Source organism: Chanos chanos, chromosome 10 (assembly GCF_902362185.1).
Source record: "Chanos chanos chromosome 10, fChaCha1.1, whole genome shotgun sequence".
Classification (NCBI taxonomy): Eukaryota; Metazoa; Chordata; class Actinopteri; order Gonorynchiformes; family Chanidae; genus Chanos; species Chanos chanos.
In genome coordinates, this window is record NC_044504.1 from 25,609,080 (window position 1) to 25,632,497 (window position 23,418).

The 23,418-nt window shown below is 38.5% G+C and overlaps 1 protein-coding gene across 1 annotated transcript in view; it reads right to left on the bottom strand.

The window, feature by feature from the left end:
- LOC115822300 (inactive dipeptidyl peptidase 10) overlaps positions 1–14,275 on the bottom strand; it is a 50,173-nt gene extending 35,898 nt beyond the window's left edge. Inside the window, exon 1 of the mRNA XM_030786065.1 lies at positions 14,216–14,275. Coding sequence (XP_030641925.1) covers positions 14,216–14,275 — 60 coding nt within the window. The remainder of the gene's footprint in view (positions 1–14,215) is intronic.
- Between the last annotated feature and the right edge of the window lie 9,143 nt (positions 14,276–23,418).

Here is a 23,418-nt window from a genome sequence, read left to right on the forward strand (position 1 = left end):
AGATCATGATCATTATAATCTTGTTCAATTACATTATGATGAGCCAGCAGAGTGATATTAAAACTCAAATGGCCAAAATGAAGATAATTCTACGGCTAATGATGCAGTAGCACTTGCCACTTGGCTTTGTTCATGACATACAGTTTCTCTCAGAACAGAAGTGTACTGACATCATCTTTGGCTTTTTTTCCTGAGAGAGTTAAAAGCATATTTTCTCAAGCCAAAAATATATATAAGGTTTCCTTTACTGAGACAGTTGGAGTTGACAGTGACTTTTTCATTTTTGTACCAATTAATCTGACATTCCTGGGACATTTCTGCAGTTCAAATCAAGGTTCTGTTCCCTTGACCCATTCTTACTTTTTCCAAAGGCATTTTTGCCAGCCTCACTGCAAGCCCTCCAGACAATGTAAATTACTTTTTAGTGAGAAAGGTATTTTCTTCCAGGACATCCAAAAACCACAGAGGTTAAGCCTTTACTTAAAAAAGGTTGGGTTTCTTCTGTCCTTAGCAATTCTAGACCTATCTCTAACACACATTTGTAGAAAAAGCGCTTTTTAGAGTTTTTTTAGAGGACAAGTTGAGACATAACACCAGCAGTGATGGTGTTCTCGTAATGACTTTATAAACCACAGTATACTCATCAAGCATTAGAGAAGTGAGTCTATCTGGAACTGCACTAAATTGTTTTTACACTTATCTAACTGAGAGACAGTATCTAGGCAACCATTTGTCAAGTAAACATGACATTGCTCATGGCATTAACCAGGGGTTTTTTCTTGGTCCAGTTTTATTTTCTCACTTTCACTTGATGAAAGCTTCCATGAACACAAAGTCTATTCCTGTGGCTTTACTGATGACACATACTTACACTCATTTGTCGAGGCAGATGATGCTAATGCCCTGTGTACACTTACAAAATGTCTCTCCAACATAAACACTCAAATAAACCATGGCTTCCTTCAGCTAAATGAAAGTAATAATAATAACAACAACAATAATAATAATAATAATACAAGTTTGTATAGAGCCCAATATCACTATAGTCTCAAAGGGCTTTACATGTCTGTGACAAAGTCAAATCAAAATTATACTATCCATTAGTCAGACAAAATAGATAACTCTTTAGTCTGGTTTTAAAAGTATCAAGAGAGTTTGCCTCTCTAACTTCTGTAGGTAGACCATTCAAGAGGAAGGGAGAGCGGTAGGAAAATGCTTGGTTGCCAGTGGACTTCTTTTTAACTCTTGGAATGACTAACAGTCCAGAATCTTGATAGCACAGGTTGCGAGGGGGGTTATAGGGTACAAATTAGATAGGTAGGCTGGCGCATGCCCATGTATTTTATGTGTTAATAAGAGGACCTTAAAATCTGCCCTTGCATGAATTGGGAGCCAATGAAGGGAAGTTGGGACAGGTGTAATGTGGTCAAACTTCCTTGCTCTGGTCAGGATTCTGGCAGCAGCATTCTGGACCAGCTGAAGACTTTTGTAGAGTTGTAGAGTTTTGAGAGATGATGCAGTTGTCAAAATTTAGGGTAAGATCACTAAAAAGATGCGTATGCATAGGGAAGCCAATGACCAGCATTTCAGTCTTGCCTACGTTAAGCATCAGGAAATTTGAAGACTTCCAACCTTTAATAGCACAAAGACACGCCTCAACATTCGCCAGTTCAGAGCGGTCATTGTGCTGGATAGGTAAGAAAATCTGAGTATTGTGAGCATAACAATGGAAGTTAATGTTGTAACTACGAATAATGTCACCCAAAGGGAGCATGTAAATAGAGAACAGAAGAGGGCCAAGGACCGACCCCTGAGGAACACCATAGTTAAGCTCACGGTACTCAGAGGTCACATTATTATAGCAGACATACTGCCTTCTCTCTGAGAAAAAATCTTTGTAGTAACAAAGTATTATTATTATTATTATTATTATTATTATTATTATTATTATTATTATTATTATTGCTGTTTTTGTTGTTCTTGCTCTTCTTATTATCATTTGTAGTAGTAGTGTTAAAATAATACCATCTTCTATCACTTTTGTAAGGAGAGATAGATAGATAGAGAGAGAAAGAGAGAGAGAGAGAGAGAGAGAGAGAGAGAGAGAGACTTTATAGCCTGTTTGGGAAGTAATCAGAGTACTGGGGATCATTTCCATAGATATGAGATATCAGCTAACGTTTTTTGCCACATTCATTTCATTCTATTTTTTTGTTTGTTTGTTTGCTTTGTTTTGTTTTTTTTTTTGTTTTATAAGGTTAGGATTGAGCGGCCAGATGAGACCGTTCTGGGTAAATACATCTTTCGGGGTGAAAGCTGAGGATTCAATTACAAGGCAGATTGCTACACTATAAACCAAATAGAAAAAAACTTAGGAGAGACTGTCTCAATGTGGCTGGACAAATATACTTTATAGAGGAGCCCCATCCACTCCCCCAATCACCCCTTCATATACCCCCTTGCCATTTTGCCTGTCTTTGTGCACATTTGTCTGTCTGTCTGTCTGTCGACCAACCTGTCTTTCCACTTGTGCTCCATCTTGTTTGTTTATTGTCTCTCTGTCTTCTTGTCTCTTGCTGTGTTTGCCTTCTGTCTGTCTATTTATATATCAGCCTATGTTGTGGCTTCTTACCAGCTAGTCACACTCTCTCTCTCTCTCTCTCTCTGGGTACAGATTCATATTCTATTGGCAGTTATGTACATTTACAAATCTACATGTGTCTCAGACTCACTGCTTAATTCCTCGGGGTGCTCGTTGTAACCAGCTTATCTCTGCTCATCAAACGAAACACCTCAGATAGGATATTTCATGAGAAAACTACACTCAAGGCATACTAATTATCTGACCTGATCACACACACACACACACACATACACACACACAAATCTGATTAGCAATTTTTTAAGGACCCTCACAGAAATACAGTGTAACCCTGGTAAATGTTTTAGTGGTGCATTCAAGTCCTGTCATGATCACATGTTTCTGTTTTGATGTAGTTGTAAGAAGTGAATGTGGGTGCATTCAACTGGTTACTAGCTAAGGCGACAGTAGCTTGAAAGGGCTTACATGAGTGTGCGACTGAAAATCAACAATATTGACATCACAAAGTTTCCTCTTAATTTGTACTGCAATATGGCATGATACAAAAACTCTACAGTTACACGAATCTTACATAGCACACCATATGTTCATCAGGTTTGTATTGTGTGGGTTGGCTGCTCTCTCTTCCTGATGCTGTTAATAAGGGTACATGAATGAGGTGGGTTTATATGTGAGTCTTCAAGTAAGACATAATCTCATGTAAGCAACGTGCCTCTTTTCAGCAGTTGAATAGCTCCCCCTAGTGCTTTGGGTGCAATTTAGCATCACTGAACACATTAGATTATTATTATGACAAAAACACAATGTCTAAATGAGATTACAGTCTCATTTATCAGATTATCATTGGATCCAACAGAATGTGCCCAGTTCTGTAACATCCTCAGTGAAAACCACAGTGTCTGAAGAGAATTAGCATGGTAAGCATTTTAGTGAGAGTATGGTCTGAAATCACACAGCAACATTTGGCCCAGGAATTTTCATGTAAGGCTGAACATGTAGCTAAATCTAGATATGCAAAAAAATGTGTAAATAGTTATTAAAAGAATCATATTCCCAAAGGTCTGTCAATGGCACTCTTGAAAAACAATTCAGAGATCAGAATCTCATCAGTGAATGACCAGTGAGGTTACCCTGTACTTCAGGAATGAGTGTGACAGAAAGCCCTTTCACAGAGAAAACAGCCACTTAACTGCACTCTGGGGCTAATGTTGGTCAAGGACGAAGACTCATTGGTGACACACACCTGAACATATATGAGTCAATAAAGAAAATCACAGTGACTGACTAGAGATCTATGAGATATGAAACTCTAGAGAAGTGAACTGTTCTCTCAGCTCTCTCTCTCTCTCTCTCTCTAGATATATATATATATGTATGTGTGTAAATCATCAATTAAAGGCATCACTCACAGCTGGTGCTGCTGTTAATGCAGTTGCTGTTAGTAAGACAAGAGATCCTCCTATTTCCTCTGTCCCTGTTTGTGTTGTTTACACACTCTCCTGACACTTTCAGTTCATTGCTATATATCTGTCTGTTTTCTGGTTTTGTATCTACTTAGTACAACTATGTCATACTTCTATACTCACACATGAACTCTTTCTCTGACAATTCTCATTTTCTCTCATTTCTCATTCTCAAAGTGACATTTTCATAGAAAAGTTATCCTGAACTATAGATTGGGTACCATGCAGGACTGAATTGCGACAACATCAGCATGATCAATTCTGTTTTCTATTTGCTTTTGTGTGTTCGATTGCAATTTTTCCCTAGTATTGAAAGATGTAATTTGCCATGAAATGAAGAACTCTTGCCAAATTGTGCTTCTGCAGTTGCACCTCACTTCTTCCACCACTATGTGGGAGTATTCTCAAACACATTCCTATTCAGCCCATCTCACAAATGGTTCACGGACAGTTACAGACACATAGATAACAGACATAGACAATCTCATAGACAAACATACATTCAGAAACACAGTCAATCTCAGGCACAACCCATGACATACTAGGTTGGAGGACGGTGATTAGAATTCAGCACATATGACGTGACAGATCCCACTAAATATCTAGAAAAGTGTACTGTGGAGCACATTTTTCCATTTTATACTTTAAAAAAATCCCTCTTTATTTTTGTCATGTATGTATTTGAATGAATGTGTAATAGAGGTAACATGTGTAAAAACTGATTTAATGCTGTCAGTGTCATATAGAGGTGGTTAAAACCCTTCATAGAGTGAGAGAGAGTGGTGTTGAGCATACAGTCTCTGTTAAGGCCATACTCCGTGCGCGCACACGCACACACACACACACACACACAGAAACACACACAGAAACACACACACACGCACTTGCACACACACACACACATGCACACACACACAGACACACACATGCATGCATGCATGCACAAACACACAAACAAACACGCATAAACATACTGTCCATAGCAAAATGCCCTAGTTAAAGGACTCTGTTGCCTACGTTCTTCTCAAAGAACAAAGACCAGACATATAATTCAAGTATGAATCATAACAAAATATAATATCTGTCTTCAGCATTGTCTGTCCAACATATTTCATTTCAACTATTTTATAGCATCTCTTTCTGACAGCATAAAATATATTTTCAGTTCTCTGACTGAACATTTTTTTTCTTTTTACAATCAGTGCATTTGAGACATCCTCTTCAGCTGAACTAACTTCAGCTTTAAGACTTTGTACTTGAAGTGCTATAAAGATGTTTTATCAGACTGTCTCTTTAAGAGTCCTCTTGTATCTGGTCTGGTTATTTAGCATCATTAAACATTAAATGAAGTGCTCAGATGGCTCCTCTTCTTCTTCATGAATTCTCTGTTAATGACAGAGAGAGGTGATCTGACCTCGTCTAGCAGTGGAGAATGATGTTTTCACACCGGTTCAGACCACATAATCTGAACTAAAGCTATGTAAACCAGATTACTGTGCTGACCGATCAGGATCATCTGTCAAGAAGACTGGTTTAATGCGGTCTTTCCCACCAGCTGGACTTACATAACACAGTCTGTATGCAAACACACACCTTCTTGTCTTTATATTAGAGTGTGGATTTTCATTCAGTTTTAACTCAATATTAGAAACCCAACTCTATCCTGACCTTAACCTTTAGGTTACACAATCGACCTGAAAAATTGGCACTTTTTGTTCTAAAAAAAAAAACAAAAAAAAAAGAAAGAAAAATGTTTCTGTTTCTCTCATGTAGTATTTTAACAGTCCTTCAAGCTCCATCTAGCCTTAAAAATGTCTTCTGTTTGCCTAAAATAGCCACCAGTCTATCCACTTACTCACTGCTCTCTACATCTCTCCCAACCTCATTCTTCCATACTCAGTGCCTTTATATCAAAGCCTGATTTATTCTCTTAAACAAGTTTCTATCAAAAGCATACTGTGCACTCATTAGAAACAGAAAACCAAGGATTAATGTAGGGGGAGATTAAAAAAAATGGTTTAAGATATACAGAAAGGCTTCTTTATATTGGACATCATTTACTGTGCCTGTTGTTTTAGTTAAAACTATTCACAGTGCCTTTGCAAAGACTGAAAGTAATTTCTCATGGGTTGCAGAACTGTTAGGGAGTCCACACTCCTAGAAGTTAGTAGATACATGTTGAGGTGCTCAATTCTAATACCATTTTTTTCCATAAGAGCTGAGTGTGTCTGACATCCTCGAATTCCATTCCACACAAACAGAATGATGGATGTCTATATGAGAGATGATCAAGTATTCTGTAGCACCCCATATATAGAAAAACAATAAAATAAGAGTAAAAATCAATATATAATGATATTGCACAGCTACTCAGTTTCATCTGGCAATTTACTAACTGAGCAATATAACATATTGATATAACATGAAGCTTAAATAATGAATGCAGATCACTGAGCTCAATATTGGTTATAAGCCAGAAAAACACAAGGACATACTCCACTTTCTGAATGAAAGTCGATTTGAGCCAATAGAGCTGCTTCAGATCATGTGATCACAGATTACTGCTGCTGCCTCCTGCTGTGGCTCCCTGAATCAAAGAGGCAGGAGTGAGGAAGGTAAGCTGCTCATGCATATTTATGAGCTTGGTGTGTGTAATGGTGAGTTCTTTATGAATATTTATTAGAAGAGTGTGTTTGATTGATAGGGTGGTGATTGTACGATCAAGGTTAGCATGCAAAGCTAAGGAGATGTGTTTGGTGGTTTGCGTGATATTCAGAGAGAGAGTGAGAGAGAGAGAGAGAGAGAGAGAGAGAGAGAGTTTATTTGTCCTAATGTAAGAGTCAACCTTGAAAAGCAGTTCATCCACTTCTGTACCCTCCAAGCTGAAGTGTACTACTCTGAGTTTTGTCATATGCTGCCGAGCTCTGTTAACAATGTATTTACACAGGTCCTTTATTTTGGTTTGAGCTGGACGGTGTAGAAACAAGAGATACAGCCAAGATTAATAATTCACTGCTTTTATCCTCAATAATATGATATATTTTCAATAGTAAATATCATGCAAAGAGTTGATTGATTATTGTGGCAGGCACCAAACTGCAGAATTCATATTGATCTCCATGTCTGAAATCCAGGAGGTACAAGGTTGTCACTAAAAATGCACACAAAAACACACACACACACACAAACACACGCACATACACATTTATGTACAATTTACAATTTGGTATTTAGCAGACGCTTTTAACCAAAGCGACTTAGAATAAGTGCATCAATCAGATCCCATTGCCCCATAAACAGAGATCACAATAAGGCTGTACATTAATTACCCTCCGTATTACGCTCCTGGAATTCTGTGACAGTAAACGATAAAAACAAGACTTGCGATATAGGAACAAGGTCCGTAGGATTTTTTTTTTTTTTTTTTTGGATATAGAAAGGGAGGGTAGGCAGTGGGGGACAGGTGGGTTCTGAAGAGTTCTGGGTTCTGTATGTACACATACACATACACATCCAACCAAAGACAAACAGACAGGGAAGGATCATGCAGACACCAGCAATAAAATCAATGTCAGAACATATCATTGACCTCTAGAACATTAATTATCACCAGTTCCAAGCACTGAGTTTTGAGAACGTGTCATTCCCTCCTGTATTCATATGCAGCCATACCCAGTGTTGTTTTCCAAAAGTTTATATACACCACGGTGTTACTTAGAGGCCAACTCTGAACAGACTGGCATCACTCATGGTGGCAGCTGACAGCTTGGTTACACGGCATCCATCTGACGAGAGGATTACATCAGACCCGTGAAGCTAATGTACTCTTATCTCACATACTGAACTGAAAAAAGTTTCTGTGAGTTAAAGCTGTGAGTGAATGCAAAAACAAGTAAAGAGGATTATAGTTTACAGAACAGTTTTTTTTTTTTTTTGCACAGTTAAGTTTATTTTGACAAAGGCAGAGAAAATTCTGCTTATTGTCTGCATAAGGTGCAGATTTGTTTTTTTTGTTAGTCAATTTGTTTGTTTGTTTATTTAATGTGTTGGAAACCTTTCACAAACCAAAAAAGATGAAAGTTTGAATCTGATACGGATCGGAAAACAGACAACAAAATAGGATTTACTATTTATAGCAAGTTACTACAGTTTTGAGTTAGCTGCAGCTTAAGTTCAAAGTTACTTATTATATCTTATTCAGATTAGCCTGGTGAAAGACATACACTGTGAATACTTTAGAACTGTGAATAATTCTTTTCATAGTGAGTCACTATATCTTAAGCTTGAGCCAAAGTTAGGCTAAAGGTAGCCTAGGTTCAGAGTTAGTGAAATACAGCAAGATAAGCTCAGAGTTCATAAAACAGTGTAATGAACCAAAGGTTCACAGCTAATTAAGGTCACTGTTGCTATAAACTTGAGTTTCCAAAGTAATATGACTTTAGCTGTATAATATCAGAGCTCCCCACACATTTAGAGTTTTAGTAACGAAACCCTGACTGAATACCCCCAAGCAGAGAGAGGAAATTTAAAAAAAAAAAAAGTAAGAGAAAATATATTCGTACACTTGTCTTTTTCATACAGAATACCTCAGCCAGAAAGAGGGATAAGCTCAAACTAACTGAGGGAAACCTCCTCCCCCCCCCCCACCCCCCTTTCTCTCTCTCTTCCAGGCATCCTTTTAGTGGTAAAGGCATTTTATATGAAATCCCAATGGATGAGCCCAGGACTAAAAATACACTTGAGAAAGTAGGCCATGCTCGTTTTTTTTCTCTGCATTTTTTCCTCCCCTTGTAATGATGTCCTTATGTCTTGTTTAGTTGATTTGCTTAGTAGTGCTGGTTTGCTTTGTGCTACTATACAGAGTTACCTGTCTCTATTGTACACTATGCACTAGTGTTGCCATGGTAACTATTCAGGTACTCAAAACCTAGCCCAGATGTGCCCCAGTAGCAGTTCATCAGATGGTGGAATCTATAGAGACCCCTTTTTCTGTTGGATTTGTCATGAAATTGTTGGTAACAGTTGTGCCTACAATAGTGTTGAAAGCACATTTGTGTCTGGTTGAATGATGAAAATGTGAGAGGAGCAAAATAAAGAAGTGTTTTGTGTGACTGTAGAATTTTGTGCCATAAAGATATATCTCAGCCCAGTTATAAATTAAAGACAGTTTTTTTCTTGTATTTTTCAACCAACTATTGCTCTAATTTTCTGTAAATAATCTGTCTAGACGATATCTGTGTCAGGACACTCATGATTTACTTAAGACAAAGCTGCTATTCGGGAAATCAAAAGGTATTTCAGGAGCCAAATGAGGACTGAGTCAGAAATTATCACTACTTACATGCTCTGCAAAAGGGTTATCACCAGAATCAGAATCATATATATGTATATATCACCATATCACCTATTTTCAAAAAAGAAAACAAAACAAAACAGGGGAAGTATTTTTTTTTTCCACCACATTATTTTGAGTTATTAAATCATTAATCGGAATGATTGTTCCATCTACAATTTTTAGAATCTTTAGTAACCTTTTTGCAGACAACAGAGGCAGCAATCCATTTTAAGTTCAAAGTTCATGGTTTGGAGAATTCCTGACATATTAAATTTGGGTTTTGTTTAAAGTTATTCTTGGTCTTGACTTTAAGTTACTCACGAGAGAGTCTCTCAATAAATGAGAAGATTTTACCTCACCAGTCATCTTCCTAGCAGGTTGAAAAAAGTGTTTTGGTTTTTCTTTTTCCTCCTCAGACACATCTCTGAATCCGCTCCAGCCATTTAAGATTGTGAAGTCTGACCTTTGTTCTATTTTAATGCAGCTGGGGTGCTCTGTTCATTTCTCAACATGACAGCCACACTTGTCATCTTTCATCCCGTGACTCATTTTCAAAAGAGCTCAATATCCTGTTACATTTCTTCACTTTTGAAATGATAATAATGACTTAAATTCCCCTCTTTATGAGACTGCTGTCTATCTGTAGCTACAGAAATAGCATAGGAAATTATCAGACTAACCAGGAACAAAGACACAACAGCCACGCACAAGAAACAAGCGTGTGACTGTGGCACGTTTCTTCATATTTCAAAACAAATTATACATCATACTATATATTATATTAAGTATTATATTGTTCTAGAACAAGAGATTTGCAACCTCATGTGTATTAGAATTTAAATTTGTTCCTGTCACCGCAGAATCAGTCCAATATTCTTATTCTCTAATTTTAACTGGACGACTACTGAGAAACTGAACCTTTGTTGATTAGTTCAGAGTTCTCATACAAGGATAGGGTGTGCGTACAAGGATATGGTGTGCATACTTGAGTCAAACTGAACTGACGTGCCAACTTTTCATTAATTTTTCTCAGTTCAAGCCACATATATATCTACATAAACAACTTCAAATGGGTCTCTGACTCTTCAGACACCTCTCTTCATCTAAGTTTAGCTTAGAATACAAAGGCTGAGAAATGTGACATTAGTGTTATTGAGAAAACTGTCTTTCCTATCAGTCCATCTACAGGTTTTGGTCATCATCAGATCTGGGAGATAACCACCAAACAAAGCTGGAATGAAGTCAGTCTTTTTATGAAAACTCAGCAACTGAGTTCAGAACCATCTTTTGGCTGATAAATGAATGCAGTGATTTAAATGAATTTATAATTATATGAATACATTAGCCTTCATGCAGTTGTAACATAATGTTCTGTAAATCTCTTTATAATTTCAGGGTTGTCTTATGTGAGAGGGAATATACTATGCTTTGATAAACGAATGTTTCATCTGCTCCACTCGCTCATGGCTCAATAAAAGTGCACCTGGGACCCAAAAACAGCTAGTGGAAATTCCTTCTGCTAGCTTTTTGAAATTAGCACAGCTGAGAGCTGCTGTTGAAGTGAAGTCTGTAATTACAGCAAGCCTGAAAGTTATAACTTTATTATCACGCCTTGATGCACCATCGTTTTACTATTTTGAGTCCGTGCTCACATGGTTAGCAATAAAAACAACACGAATGGCACATCACACATGTTTGGGGGGACATTTTGTGCCGACATTTTAGTGGTAAATAACGATTCAGTGACATAAACGATGACAGGGAGTAACTTTAAACTGCAGCCAGAGCTGTGTTAACGGGCACTTCTAAAATAATTGATTTCTTAGGCGATGCATCACATTATTTAACAAAGCACAACTGTAGCATTTCCTATACAGTGGTAAAACAGAGGCCTATACTAAAAAGATGGATACTCGGGTGGACACCATTAAGCCATGACTATATCATAAGAATGTTCCTACCTCTTTTCAGACCAAGGAGTTTTGACTTTTGGCTTTATGTTATCTATCTAACTGAGAAATAATTTTTAATTAATAGAGCATTAACATGTTCCTGGTTAAAATATAATCCTCTTATTATCATTGCTTGTTGCCTCTTCTCAAAATAGTGACAAAACAATGACATCTCAGAATATGCATTATTGTTTTGTACTAAGGGAAACTTGCCTGTCTCCACAGTATGATAAATTTAATGCTGTTGCAGAAGGTCCTGGCTGTGGTTCTGGTGCAGTCGGTAAGTGATAAAAATGGCATAGTCAGTATCTGATATAGAACTTCTTGATATCTTATTGGGAACCAACTCATTTTAGAATTCCGTTTTATCCATGCCCCATTTAGCCATTGGGCTATCCATGTTTGACTAAAAGGTTGATCCACCATAATGCCAAAGCTGGGGTTGTTCCACAAAGCAGGGTTTAGTTAGTCAGAGAGCTTGAGGCAAACAGAAATGTCCTTTAGCAGTTTTCCCATTAGACAATATTGGCACAAGGTCTCTGGTTAACTGAAAGAAGGACTTATACCAAAACAGAACTCTCCATCCAGCCAGTGGCAAACAAAACATAATCACAGTGCATTATGGCAGTCGTCTTATTACAAATACCAAGCAGACTTTCATATTACAATGAAGATACAACCTTTCACATTTTCACCCAGTATGTACCCCCTGACATTAAGAACACTCCACTCAAGGTCAGAGTCAGAGATCTTTGAGCACTGAGGTAATTGTCAGACTCAAATCATTCACTGCATTTATGTGAACCTGGTGTATGTGAGCACTGATAAACATAGAAGATTCTGGTGTAAAATTCTGTAGGTGAGATACAAGAAGACAAACATCCCACACATCATCTCAGTCACTGACACTGAAGTCAAAAGTAATGGGGAAATTTGGGAGATAAGTCCTTTGGAGGTAGATAGGTATGACTGTGTAATGACTGTGAACCAGATACACTGGTAGCTGTGAACAGAATACGACTGGCAGGAGTATTCTGTGCCACTCTGGGCTAGTTTGGTTAGATTACTTTTCTCCTCATTCATTCCTGTCAGGGATTGACTTCACACAGGTCTCCAGAGCTTTCAGGTGGATGTGTGTCACAAACATCTGGGGCATTTGAAACAAATGGACTTAAGGCCCATCATCTTTGAGTGGCAAAACTATTTTTTCTGAAAGCCTCTGACTGAAGCTTTCATCCAGAGGGAGAGAGCAAACTTAGCTGCTAGTTTCAATGTTGAGGGAGACCAGGAAAAAACTTTCCTTTTCTTAGAGAACCACAGTTTTTCTGAAGAGACAAATGTTCAATTCAGAGCATTGGAAGCAAACCAAAACATCACCCAGATTCACTGGTCAAAATTAATGTCTCAAACAAACACAGAATAACCTAATAAACACACCTCGGACCACTTACAGACCTGTCTCAGACCAATTACTACCAGGTTTGGAAGTTGTTTACCTGCAGCCTTGACCTTGCCCTTCTCATCTGTGCTACGCTCACCTCCCTGAACAGTGTTATGCACCGTCAACCACAGGGTATGGCTTCAGACACCCCAAAGAGTTCTATTACATTGTTTTAACAGGCTATATACCCACACATGACCCTCTCTGCTGAGACCCTGTAGATGTGTTGATGTGTGCTTAGTAGTGGGCTTGGGGATTTTAGGAGTTCTGGAAATAATTTCAGAGCTAAAACATACACACACACACATTAAACATCTAGTACACAAAAGCCCTGTAAACATGTTCTATTGCAGTTTACCAGAGGAGCGCACACACTGTAAAGCTCACGTGTGTCTCTGCTTCCTAAACAACAATCACAATGGGTTTGTGGTGTTTTGTCCTTTATGGTATTATACTAAGTGGTAAAGCTGTCTCCATAACAGTACTAATTATTTATATTGTCTAAATTAACAAATAACTTCTCTCTCTCTCTCTCTCTCTCTCTCTCTCTCTCTATCTGTCTATCTATGTGTAAGGATGGGTTAAATGCAGAGGTCAAGTTCGCAAATTCACTGCCCACTGTCTGCGATCATAGAGATTTGAGATTTTTAAGATTTTTTTTATATGCGCGTGTGTGTGTGCATGTGTGTGTGTGTGTGTTTGTGGAGGTGTAATGATAATCATGTATGTCATGTTTATACATGTTTCTGTCAATATTTTTACTTGTTCTTGGTTTCTTGTGTCACAGAATTCTGCTTATGGACGAGATAACTGTTAAATATAATCCAGCATATCATACAGCAGGTTTGTGCCGTACTCGTCCCTTTTAAGGACTCATTAATCATATACCTAGCTCCTCTGACAGGGCTCTCTGACTCTCCATTGGGAAAAGAATCACGCATGCCTCTCCAGGTTAGCTCTTCGCTCCAGCGCATCATATGCCAATCCAACGCACTTCAGAATGATAACCGATGTTAAAACTACCGTCGTGTTAATTTAGGCTCTCAGCATTGAGTCAGATATTTGTGACTGGTTATTGTTATAATGGTCCCAGTTCAGCTGGTTGTAAAAATATGTTTGGGAAAGAAAGTGTTTATACACTTGGAGCTTTATGTCAGAAAAAAAAACAACCAGCATAACGACCAAAGTGTGTCGTTTCCAGGGAAAAAACACGAACTTAACTTCGGCGTCGCAAGCACAAAGCATAACTTTTCTGTCCTTACGATAACACGTTTATTTCTCGTCCACATATCCAACGTAGCGAAAAGAGTCAAAGCTATAAAACCCTTACATATTCACTTTCACCATTTGTACAGGCCTTTTCATTGTCACCATTTGTTGTGCTATTAGACAGAGCTGAAAAGTAACGGCATTTACACCTACCTTTATGTCTGTGGACGAGCGTCTCCGGCATTGGTTTGTTACCCCAGCGGTTTGGTTCATGGTTTCGGAACGTGTGGAAAGTGGAGAATTGCGAGAACAGATAGACTAGAAAGGGACTCTCTTTCCAGTTCACCTTCCTTTTGCAATAAATCTTGATTGCTCTGCAGACAATGACAAAAAACTAATACCAGATCACTAGAGGTGGCAGTTTTAGATCTAGTTTGTCTCACTTACGGTGCGCTACCCTCACTATGACATGCCTAGTTGCACAGTAGATAATGCCAGCGAGTGAGGACTAGATGTGGTGGTGCGCCAGATGTCAACTCGTCTGCGTATCCATGCGAGAGAGATTACAGAAACTCGGATTGTGCAACTAGAGTTGTGTAATATGTGCACCATACGAGCAGTGATAATTTCTTACAAGATGTATTTGAGATTTGCTTGAAAAAAAAGTCTGTCTGAATAAGTCTGCATGACAAGAATAAGTTACCTATTCACAAAAGTAACTGAGTAGATATATTAACTGTTTTGTTACGCCTGACATGTATTCTGTGGTTGAATACGTATGAATTTGCACCATTAATGCTTAAAGCTGGATGTCATTGCAACAGAGTGTACATTTGTTCCATGTCTAATAGATCAATTTACTCGAATAGCGCGCTGATAGTTCAGTCGGGTGTGATCGTACGGTTCTTAGAGGGTATTAACTGTGCCAGCTGGAGTTAGGACAGAGATGAAAACAGGAGAAAATTACTTTTAAGACGAAAAACCATACAGCACAACGTAACGCTGGAGAATGCTTTCTTCGGATTAAAAGGGCAACGATTTACTTGTGGAGTTTTAAAAAGCAGTGTTTTCTTGACATTTTTCATGACAGCGCACTCTGTTTTTTGAGGGGAGGAGGAAGTTGGCAAGGAGGGCAAGAGATATATATCGTGGTGTTGGTCTTTAAAGGAAAGGTTAGCAGAACAGTATTTCACCTTTACACCATCGTGCCGAGAACAACAGAGGCCGAAATCTGTGTTATTAAAAAAATAGGTGAACCTTTCTGAACTTACTTTTTTTTAACAGAGAGTAATGGCTCAAGGACACAATAACGCCTGAATGTAATGTCTCGAGGAAATTAGGAATCGGTAGTATGAGCTACGCCAACCAATCAAATGGAAACCCTGCATACATTTAGGCTATGTCGGCTTGGCTACAGATTCAATTAAAATAAATAAATAAATAGAATGTCGCGCTTCCTTGTAAGCGCGACATTCCACAGCTGTTTATTGTCATAATGCCCCACAAGTAGGTCATTCGTGTTTATTCCATCAATCTTAAGTATTCTCTTTAAAGTTGTTGGGTGTCAAAAACGCTCTACATCGAAACCGTATTTAAAAAAAAAACAATAGAAAATATGCCATCATGTTCGACACAAAAATATATTTGGCTCGTAATTATAAAAGTATGACTCATTGGGACGCATCCGCAAGATATCAGATATCACCAGAATCATGTTATCTTATTTAGACTTAACTGAACACAGCTTCTGCAGACAGGCTAAAGCTGATATCAAAACTGACTGTGATTGTCTTAAAATTGCTAGTTGCTTAATCTACAGCAAGAGAAATAAAAGCCACTCTGCTGGGTTGTATCCATCGTATTTGTAATATGAAATAGACATACACACACAGACACATACGCACACACAAACAAATAAGTTTGGCTGGCAAGAATTTTACATCAGTCTCCATTTACTGCTGTACGTTCTGATCCAAATATGAGCCATAACAATGCTCATAGTGGCAGAAACTGCGATCATGAGGCCGAAAAAGATATCATTAATATTAATCAAACCTGAAGGCATTTCTCGGCTGCATCGAGCAGCTGAGATCTACCACTTTTTAAGGAGCAGTGACATTTGAGAATTATTAGAGCAAGTCTGCCGTGATTGTATTTCTTGGGTTGGGAGATGCTTTGTACGTTATACTATGAAAAACAGAAAAGCTGAACAGAACAGCACAGAAACATTCTGAGAAATATGGTATAATGAGAAACAGAGAAAGAGCGGGGAAAAAACAAAACAAGCACTGTTGTTGCCATGAACCGTGTGCCCCGAAGCGCGATAGTTTCCTCTGCACGTTGCTTGACATTAATAAGTAAAGACCTGAACCATCTGATGTGTTTATAACAGAGTTCTTTGAATCGGCACCCCGTTCACCTGGTCTGTTAACGGGAGATGTTTTTGAAGTCCATGCTCGGCTTTCGCAAGCCGACACCTTTCGAGTACAGCGGAAAGGTCAAAGTGCGAAAACAGCGCAGCCTCTCAGTGCATTGATCTGCAGCTGAAAATGCCACGCAATACGTAACACCCGCGCCCAAAGACCTTTTGTCTTGTTGCCTTTCCCGCAAACTCGAATCCGCTCCTTGGGGAAACGTCACATTCACCCTTCGAACTGCCTTATTTTAGTGGTAAGCATGAACATCGTTTGGAACGTAACAGACCAGAATCTGCATAGCACCGGGAGCGCATACCATATGCCCATGTCTACTAAGGGGTAGAAAACTTGTTTTAAATCCAAATTATCTTTGGTTTGGAATGTACTAATTAACTCTCTTTCATTACTTTCTTTATCGCTCCTTCAGCACTTTCGTTTACACGTCAATGTACACTGCATAACCTACTACTGCAAACCACTAGCACTAACTCCAGTGAGATCCAGTCTCTGAGATTGAGCGCTTTTGGTATTTACATCTGAAGAGTACTTCACTGGTATGCAAAACTAAAGAAGCTCATTTTACTAAAAGGTAAAATGACAAAATGTAGTCTGATTCAAGGCTATACTCCTGCTATTTAAAGTCCTTAAGCATTTGCATTCACTCATGCCAGAAATATCTGGTTTACCTCTTTGATCTTAAAATATTCATTTAAATGGCTTGAAAGCTTCAGCAAATGCAAATCAGACAGCGATCTTGAAAAGCGAGAGCAGAAGACAGTAAAGAATAGAAAGATAGAAAGATGGGGGGGGGGGGCTCCCTACATTATTACAAACTTACTCAGTGTGGGTATGGAAGATAGTTCCTTTGTCTCTTTGTCTATCACAGAGAAAGAGAGAGAGAGAGAGAGAGAGAGAGAGAGTGAGAGAGAGAGATGAGTCTTAGAAATAGAACACCCAAAATGACAGATACCTTGTAACCTGCACTTTGACTGTGGTGTTGTTGTATTACATTTTGAAGACTGAACAAGTGTGAACATGTAGGTGTTGAACATCTTCCAGACTGAATCAATCAGACAGTCTAAGCTCTTTCATGGAACTAGTTTCTTATCTCAAACTGGTGACAATAACAGATATACACCATACACTCTGAGATATACTCAGCACACATCTGAGGAGACTTCCTACAGATGTTACTGCAGTTCCTGTGCTCTGAGAAAAACAAAGTTATAAGTGTCTCTCTAATGCCTGTGTGTTTCAACATTACTAGGTTCTGAAAAAAAATATCGAAATAAATATATAGACATGTAGAGAACTTGACATTGTTGCAAATATAGAATAACACAGAAAATCTGGTGCATGCTCCAGCCTGCATGACAATGAGAACAAGAAGTGCTGTGTCTCTTAGGATGAACAATGAACTGTACATGCCAAATATTAATGCAAGGACCATGTTAAAAATAATAAAGGTAATAAACAAAGGTATTGGCTGTGTGATGATGGTGATGGACGTTACTATATTTTGATACTGAACATGAACAACCAGTGAAGGAGCTGACATAGAGTAGGTCCATCAGTAGAGGTGTCTGAGGGACTGTTTGTTTGGTCTGAGGTGTTTGAAAAGATCCATAGTCAGTAGTGACAAGAAACACAACCTATTCCCACCTCGTGTCACACAGCCACACACACACACACACACACACACACACACACACACACACACACACAGTCAAGCCATTGAAAGAGCCCGCCTCAAACACTTCTTCACACTCATTGTTATTCATTTATTTGTGTCTAAGTGGAAGAAGTCTATTTATGGCCTACCTTTTGATGTTCTTTTATATTTGACTGACAGCTCCAAACAAAAGCTTGTTCTTTTTCTGTCTGTTCTCTGAACCCTTCCAGCTCTGTTGTTTTAATGTCTGTGTTAAAAATGTCCAGCGTGCATGTGTTTCTCATCATCATCTCTGACAGAATATGTCAGAATGTGAAAGAAAGATGCGATTTACCCAGTGGATCATGGATTGCCTAATAATCTTTTTGATGAGTCCGAGAGGTGGATCCAGTTGGAAATGAATCTGCAGAATTGAATTTCTCTTTCCCGTAACGGAAGAATGTTAAGGCAGTCATTATACCATGCGTTGCTATCTCTTGTCTCTTAGACACATATGCTGTCTTGCAGGAATGGACATACTGATATGTGAGCAGCTTTAATTGGATCTTTGCAGTCCAAGGGTTTATAATTGCAGTTTTTATTAAATTGACCTCCTGACTTAACTATGATTTAAATTTTGATTTGATTTTATAATGAAACCGTAATTTGATATTTAGCATGAAAATGTTGTCTTGTTCAACATTAATATTATTAATTCAATTTAATTGGATGTTATATGTCTTAGGGGAGCAAAAAAAGTTTTGTGTAGATTTGGTAAGGGTGTTTGTCAAATTGTACTTCAGTGTTTAATGAGACTAAAGCAATTTCAGGCCTGCTCCGTCCTCAGAATGCCAGAAACACTTTTGGAGGCCCGGAGGGAATCTATCTCAACTTAACATGTACTGTTCCCAAAATCAACACCACAGACAGCTCTCATAACTCATATCCTTTCTTCAGCACCATGGACAGTTCTAGGCTATGGCTATATTGCATGCTACTTTTACATCCTAAATAGGTTGGTTCAAAGGCTGCAAATACATGAGCAGTAACTACATCTTGCTGTTTCTGGCTCTCTGTTAATTAATGGATGCTGTAGCTATAACTATATGCTTCTTTTATCCTTTTCATTTATTTATTTAATTTAACATCAAAGTATATTGCTGTTCTAAACTGTGGCACATTTCATTGTTAAAATTATTTGGGGGTCAGTTGCTACTAAACTAAAATCTAGATGCATTAATGGAGTTTAAATTTTGATTTAACATAAACAGCAAAAAGCAAAGTACTATTCCAATACCATACCATACTGTAGCTTCTTGAACAAGTAATTTTAGATAAAAAGGCAAACAGTCTCTCACATTATTATAATGAACTCTGGAAGAAAAGGCCAATATTTTGGCTGAATCAATGGGGTATAAAAATAATTGCATGCACACACACACACACACAAACACACACACACACACACACACACACACACACACACGCATGCAGTGCATGAATACACTTACCCCCATAAAACTTCTCTATTCCTTATATCATGCCACAGATCTACAGGGAGAGAGAGAAAGAGAGAGAGAGAGAGAGAAAGAGAGAGACAAAACCCAGGCCACATTACACTGCAATGACAACTCAACCATATTAATGTACCACCTGTTTCCAAAGCAAGGCGGCCCCAACTGGAAAGATTTTTTTTAATGATCTTTCACACTTGTGTGTGATATTTTGTTTAACAAAGTGACAAAGAGGCACAGTGGAGGATCTTCCGCCCATTTCTGGGGAACTGTATTAAGCTGAGTTCTTCCACATTTTTATGCTTCATTATTTTTTTGGACCCCTGTGGAATTCTGTGCTTTCAAGTCTTTTAAGATGTACAACAGATATGAGAAAATGGTGAGTGTTCTTTAGCTCTTAATCAACGAGTCCAATTAATCTTTTAGACAGAGAAAGCCTCTCTTTCATCTTAAAGTTTTAATCTAAAAGTCATGTTAAGATAACAGACTGGCATGGTTCATGATTTACTCTTAAATCAAACTTCCCAATGAAGACCTTTATCACTTTTGATTCAAATGAGTAACATTACTAATCACCCCTCAGTTAATCTCTGCACCATAGCACTGAGGATTTGAGAGAGAGAGAGAGAGAGAGAGAGAGAGAGAGAGAGAGTTAAAGTGTTGTGCAGAGGTATTTAAACTTTGTTCTCCTATCCCCTAACCCTAAACCTGCCAGGACATCCTTATAGATGAGATATTGGTTCTCAGTGTATTTACCCTGCTTAAATTAGGTGTTTGCCACAGATATTTACCTAACAGTTAATAGTGAATTGTCACAAACTGTGTCCACAAATCAGAAATTAGATTTTCAATGGCAAATTGCAGTGGTTTTGCTATTTGAGTTTGGCACTTCTTTTTGCTAAAGTACTTTAGCAGGAAGCTTGGTCTGCTATTCAGCTCAATGACTGAATGGTGTTTGTGCCCCAGCTGAGTCTCTGTTCAGTCTGTGAGTGAGGAACAGAAGCACAGCGAGACGGATTGTTTGGGATGTGAAGACCATCCTCTGTGGCAGCTCAGTGTGATTCAAGCTTAGACCACTTAGGCTTTTCCTGACTGCCCGCTGCGAGCCAAAGGCTTTAGCTTAGCATTACTCACTGTTCCCATCAGTCTAACCCACACAGTGCTCAGTGCAGTACAGCCTTACAAATACACACAGCTCTACAGCACCCCTCTGGACTTTGATGTGCGGTTTGAAAGGTGAGCTTATTTTGTCTGAACAGGATTAAACGAAATCTAAACCAAAAATCTGATGACCCAAACTGCTCGTATCTCTGTTTCCCAATGTATGGAATTCATGGACAGAACTGACTTCTGTGATACTTGGATTTTACTTTAGTATATCTATTGCCTGACAATGTAGAAATCTAGGCAAATGTTCACTTGCTAAATCGAATAAATTAGCAAATACATTATTCCCTTGCTATTCATTTGGGAGGTAAGACTTTCCATGCCTCTGGTGTGATGAGGAACTGGAACCAGTTAGAACCAAATGGGGAAAGATACTTTTCTAATTACAGCACCAAGAGCTATTTCAGAGAAACATTAATTATTGAAGATGGTAGATTAAAATCAGCAGTGGGATTTTTACAAATAGAATGATTTCCCTCCTTAAGCAAATGCTGCAGGAGAGAAGACCATTTGTAAAGAAAGACCTGCTAAAATTGGAACTGAAATTGGAATTTTAGTAATGATAGAAAAGGTGTGGTGGACAGCAGCAAAGTAGCATAGTACCCTTGAAAGAGAGAGACAAAGAGGGAGACAGAAAGAGAGAGAGAGAGAGAGAGATGGGGGAGGGAGAGAGAAAGAGAAAGAGAGGCAGACAGAAAGAGAGACAGACAGACAAAGAAAGAGAGTGACAGAGAGAAAGAGAGAGGCAGAGAGACAGACAAAGAGAGAGAGTGAGAGAGAGAGAGAGAGAGAGAGAGAGACCAGGCAGCATAGTGATGATTTCATTAATTGTGTATAATGTGTGTTGCCGTGTCCAGACAATGTCCACAGATTGAGAAAAATGGAGGAGGAGAGAGGGAGAGAGAGAGAGAGGGAGAGAGAGAGAGCAGAGCAGAGCACATCTGAGGGGGTAGATCGATCAGCAGTTGGGTTAAAGAATAAAGTCTAAACTAGGACATGCTATTCACAGAAAGGTTTCAATTTGTGAAATATGCCACAGATTTACGAGGGATATAATGACCAAATCAACACTAAATTGGGGAACATAGTTCCATACACCGTACTACCTTTCCCATCTATGGAACCTTTTACAGCGTGGCAGTTTCTTTGGGCAGACTTTATTGCTATTGGGAAGAACTTGCTCTATGCTTTTATGAAAGAATGGAATTAATTCTTTTCCAATCAGACATCACTGATTGAGCATAATGTAATGCTAATTAGGTTTAAATACAATATGCCAAATTCAGTCCTTGCCTGGTAACATTTTAATATCAGTCATTCACCTCTAAGTAAGCAGCTGCATACCTTTTGACATCTGTATTATTCCTAAACTGAAACCCCTTTTTTCTGTGTTAACAGGAAGGCCTCTGGGACCATACTATTATGTTTACCTAAACATCTAACACATGCCTTCTGCTCGTTCAAATCAATGGCATGATTTACACCATTCATTCTCAGCGCATTCTGATGCTAACCTTAGTTTACCTGACAGACAGTAATATACTGTATTCAGACAGAGGGATATTTTGGTGGAGTGAAATGCTCTGAATGCAAGAACTGATTAGCAAGTGTACAATATTTGGAGCTGATATCAGAGTTGTTTCACATCCAGATACATGTACATTGCAAAGTTGTGCTGTTTTTCAATGCTCTCATATTTACAGTTACTCTTGTAAGTATTGATTACATAAACTTCAAAGACTATGACAGTATATCACACATTTTTTTAAACTGGCAGGCTTCAAGTGTCGTGAGGTTTTCAGAGTTTGTTTGTAACTGCATACTTTCACTGAGTCTCTTCTATTTTCTAAACTGATGTGTATTATTGAGAATAAAATCCAGAGTGAGTGGATGAAGAAAGCCTGTCTTTGTTGAAACTGGTAACTGGATGAAGGACTGTATGGGGGTGTTCGTGTATTGTGGTGTCGCCCTGGTGTGTCGGTAAAAACACCTCTGGAGTCAGAATGCCATTTAACGGGTTTACTTCAAGGACTCAGGCAGCACAGTAATGCACGGGCTTTAACTGTTATGAACGCTGGACATGCAATGTTGTGGTAAATCGTCAATGGCACACAATCTTGCACTTGAGGGGAGGTAGGAGGGAAGTCAAACCACAAAACCGCGAAGCTGGATAAAACAGGCGAACCAGCCACTAAACTCGTAATGAGTGGACTCTCAGCTATTTACAAAAAACGCACACATGACACAGCCCTAAGCGCATGCGCGCATGGCGATCTGCCACAGCCCTTGGTCTTTCTAACAGTCCTTGTCAGTGAACTGAAAGTGCTTTTGCACCTCAAAAAACAGTAAAAACCTTTATTTTAGACTTTATTTTCCTCTTTGAAACAATGATTTAATGGAGCAATCCTAAACACCACAGATCTTTTCCTGTATCACTTGTCTGGAAGGTCTCCTAACACTAGGTTCAATGTATCAGTGATTTTTTTGAAGCTCTCATAACTTTGACATGGACAGAGCTAAGTCTCCTGTCTGCTTCTTATTCTCACTGCATAATGGTGCTGATGTATTCCGCTACAAGATTAAGGGATGACAAACAGAGATCTAATTAATACTTATGTGATTGTGTTTTGATGTGAACAAGGTTATGTTTTTATGGTGGTGTCTGAA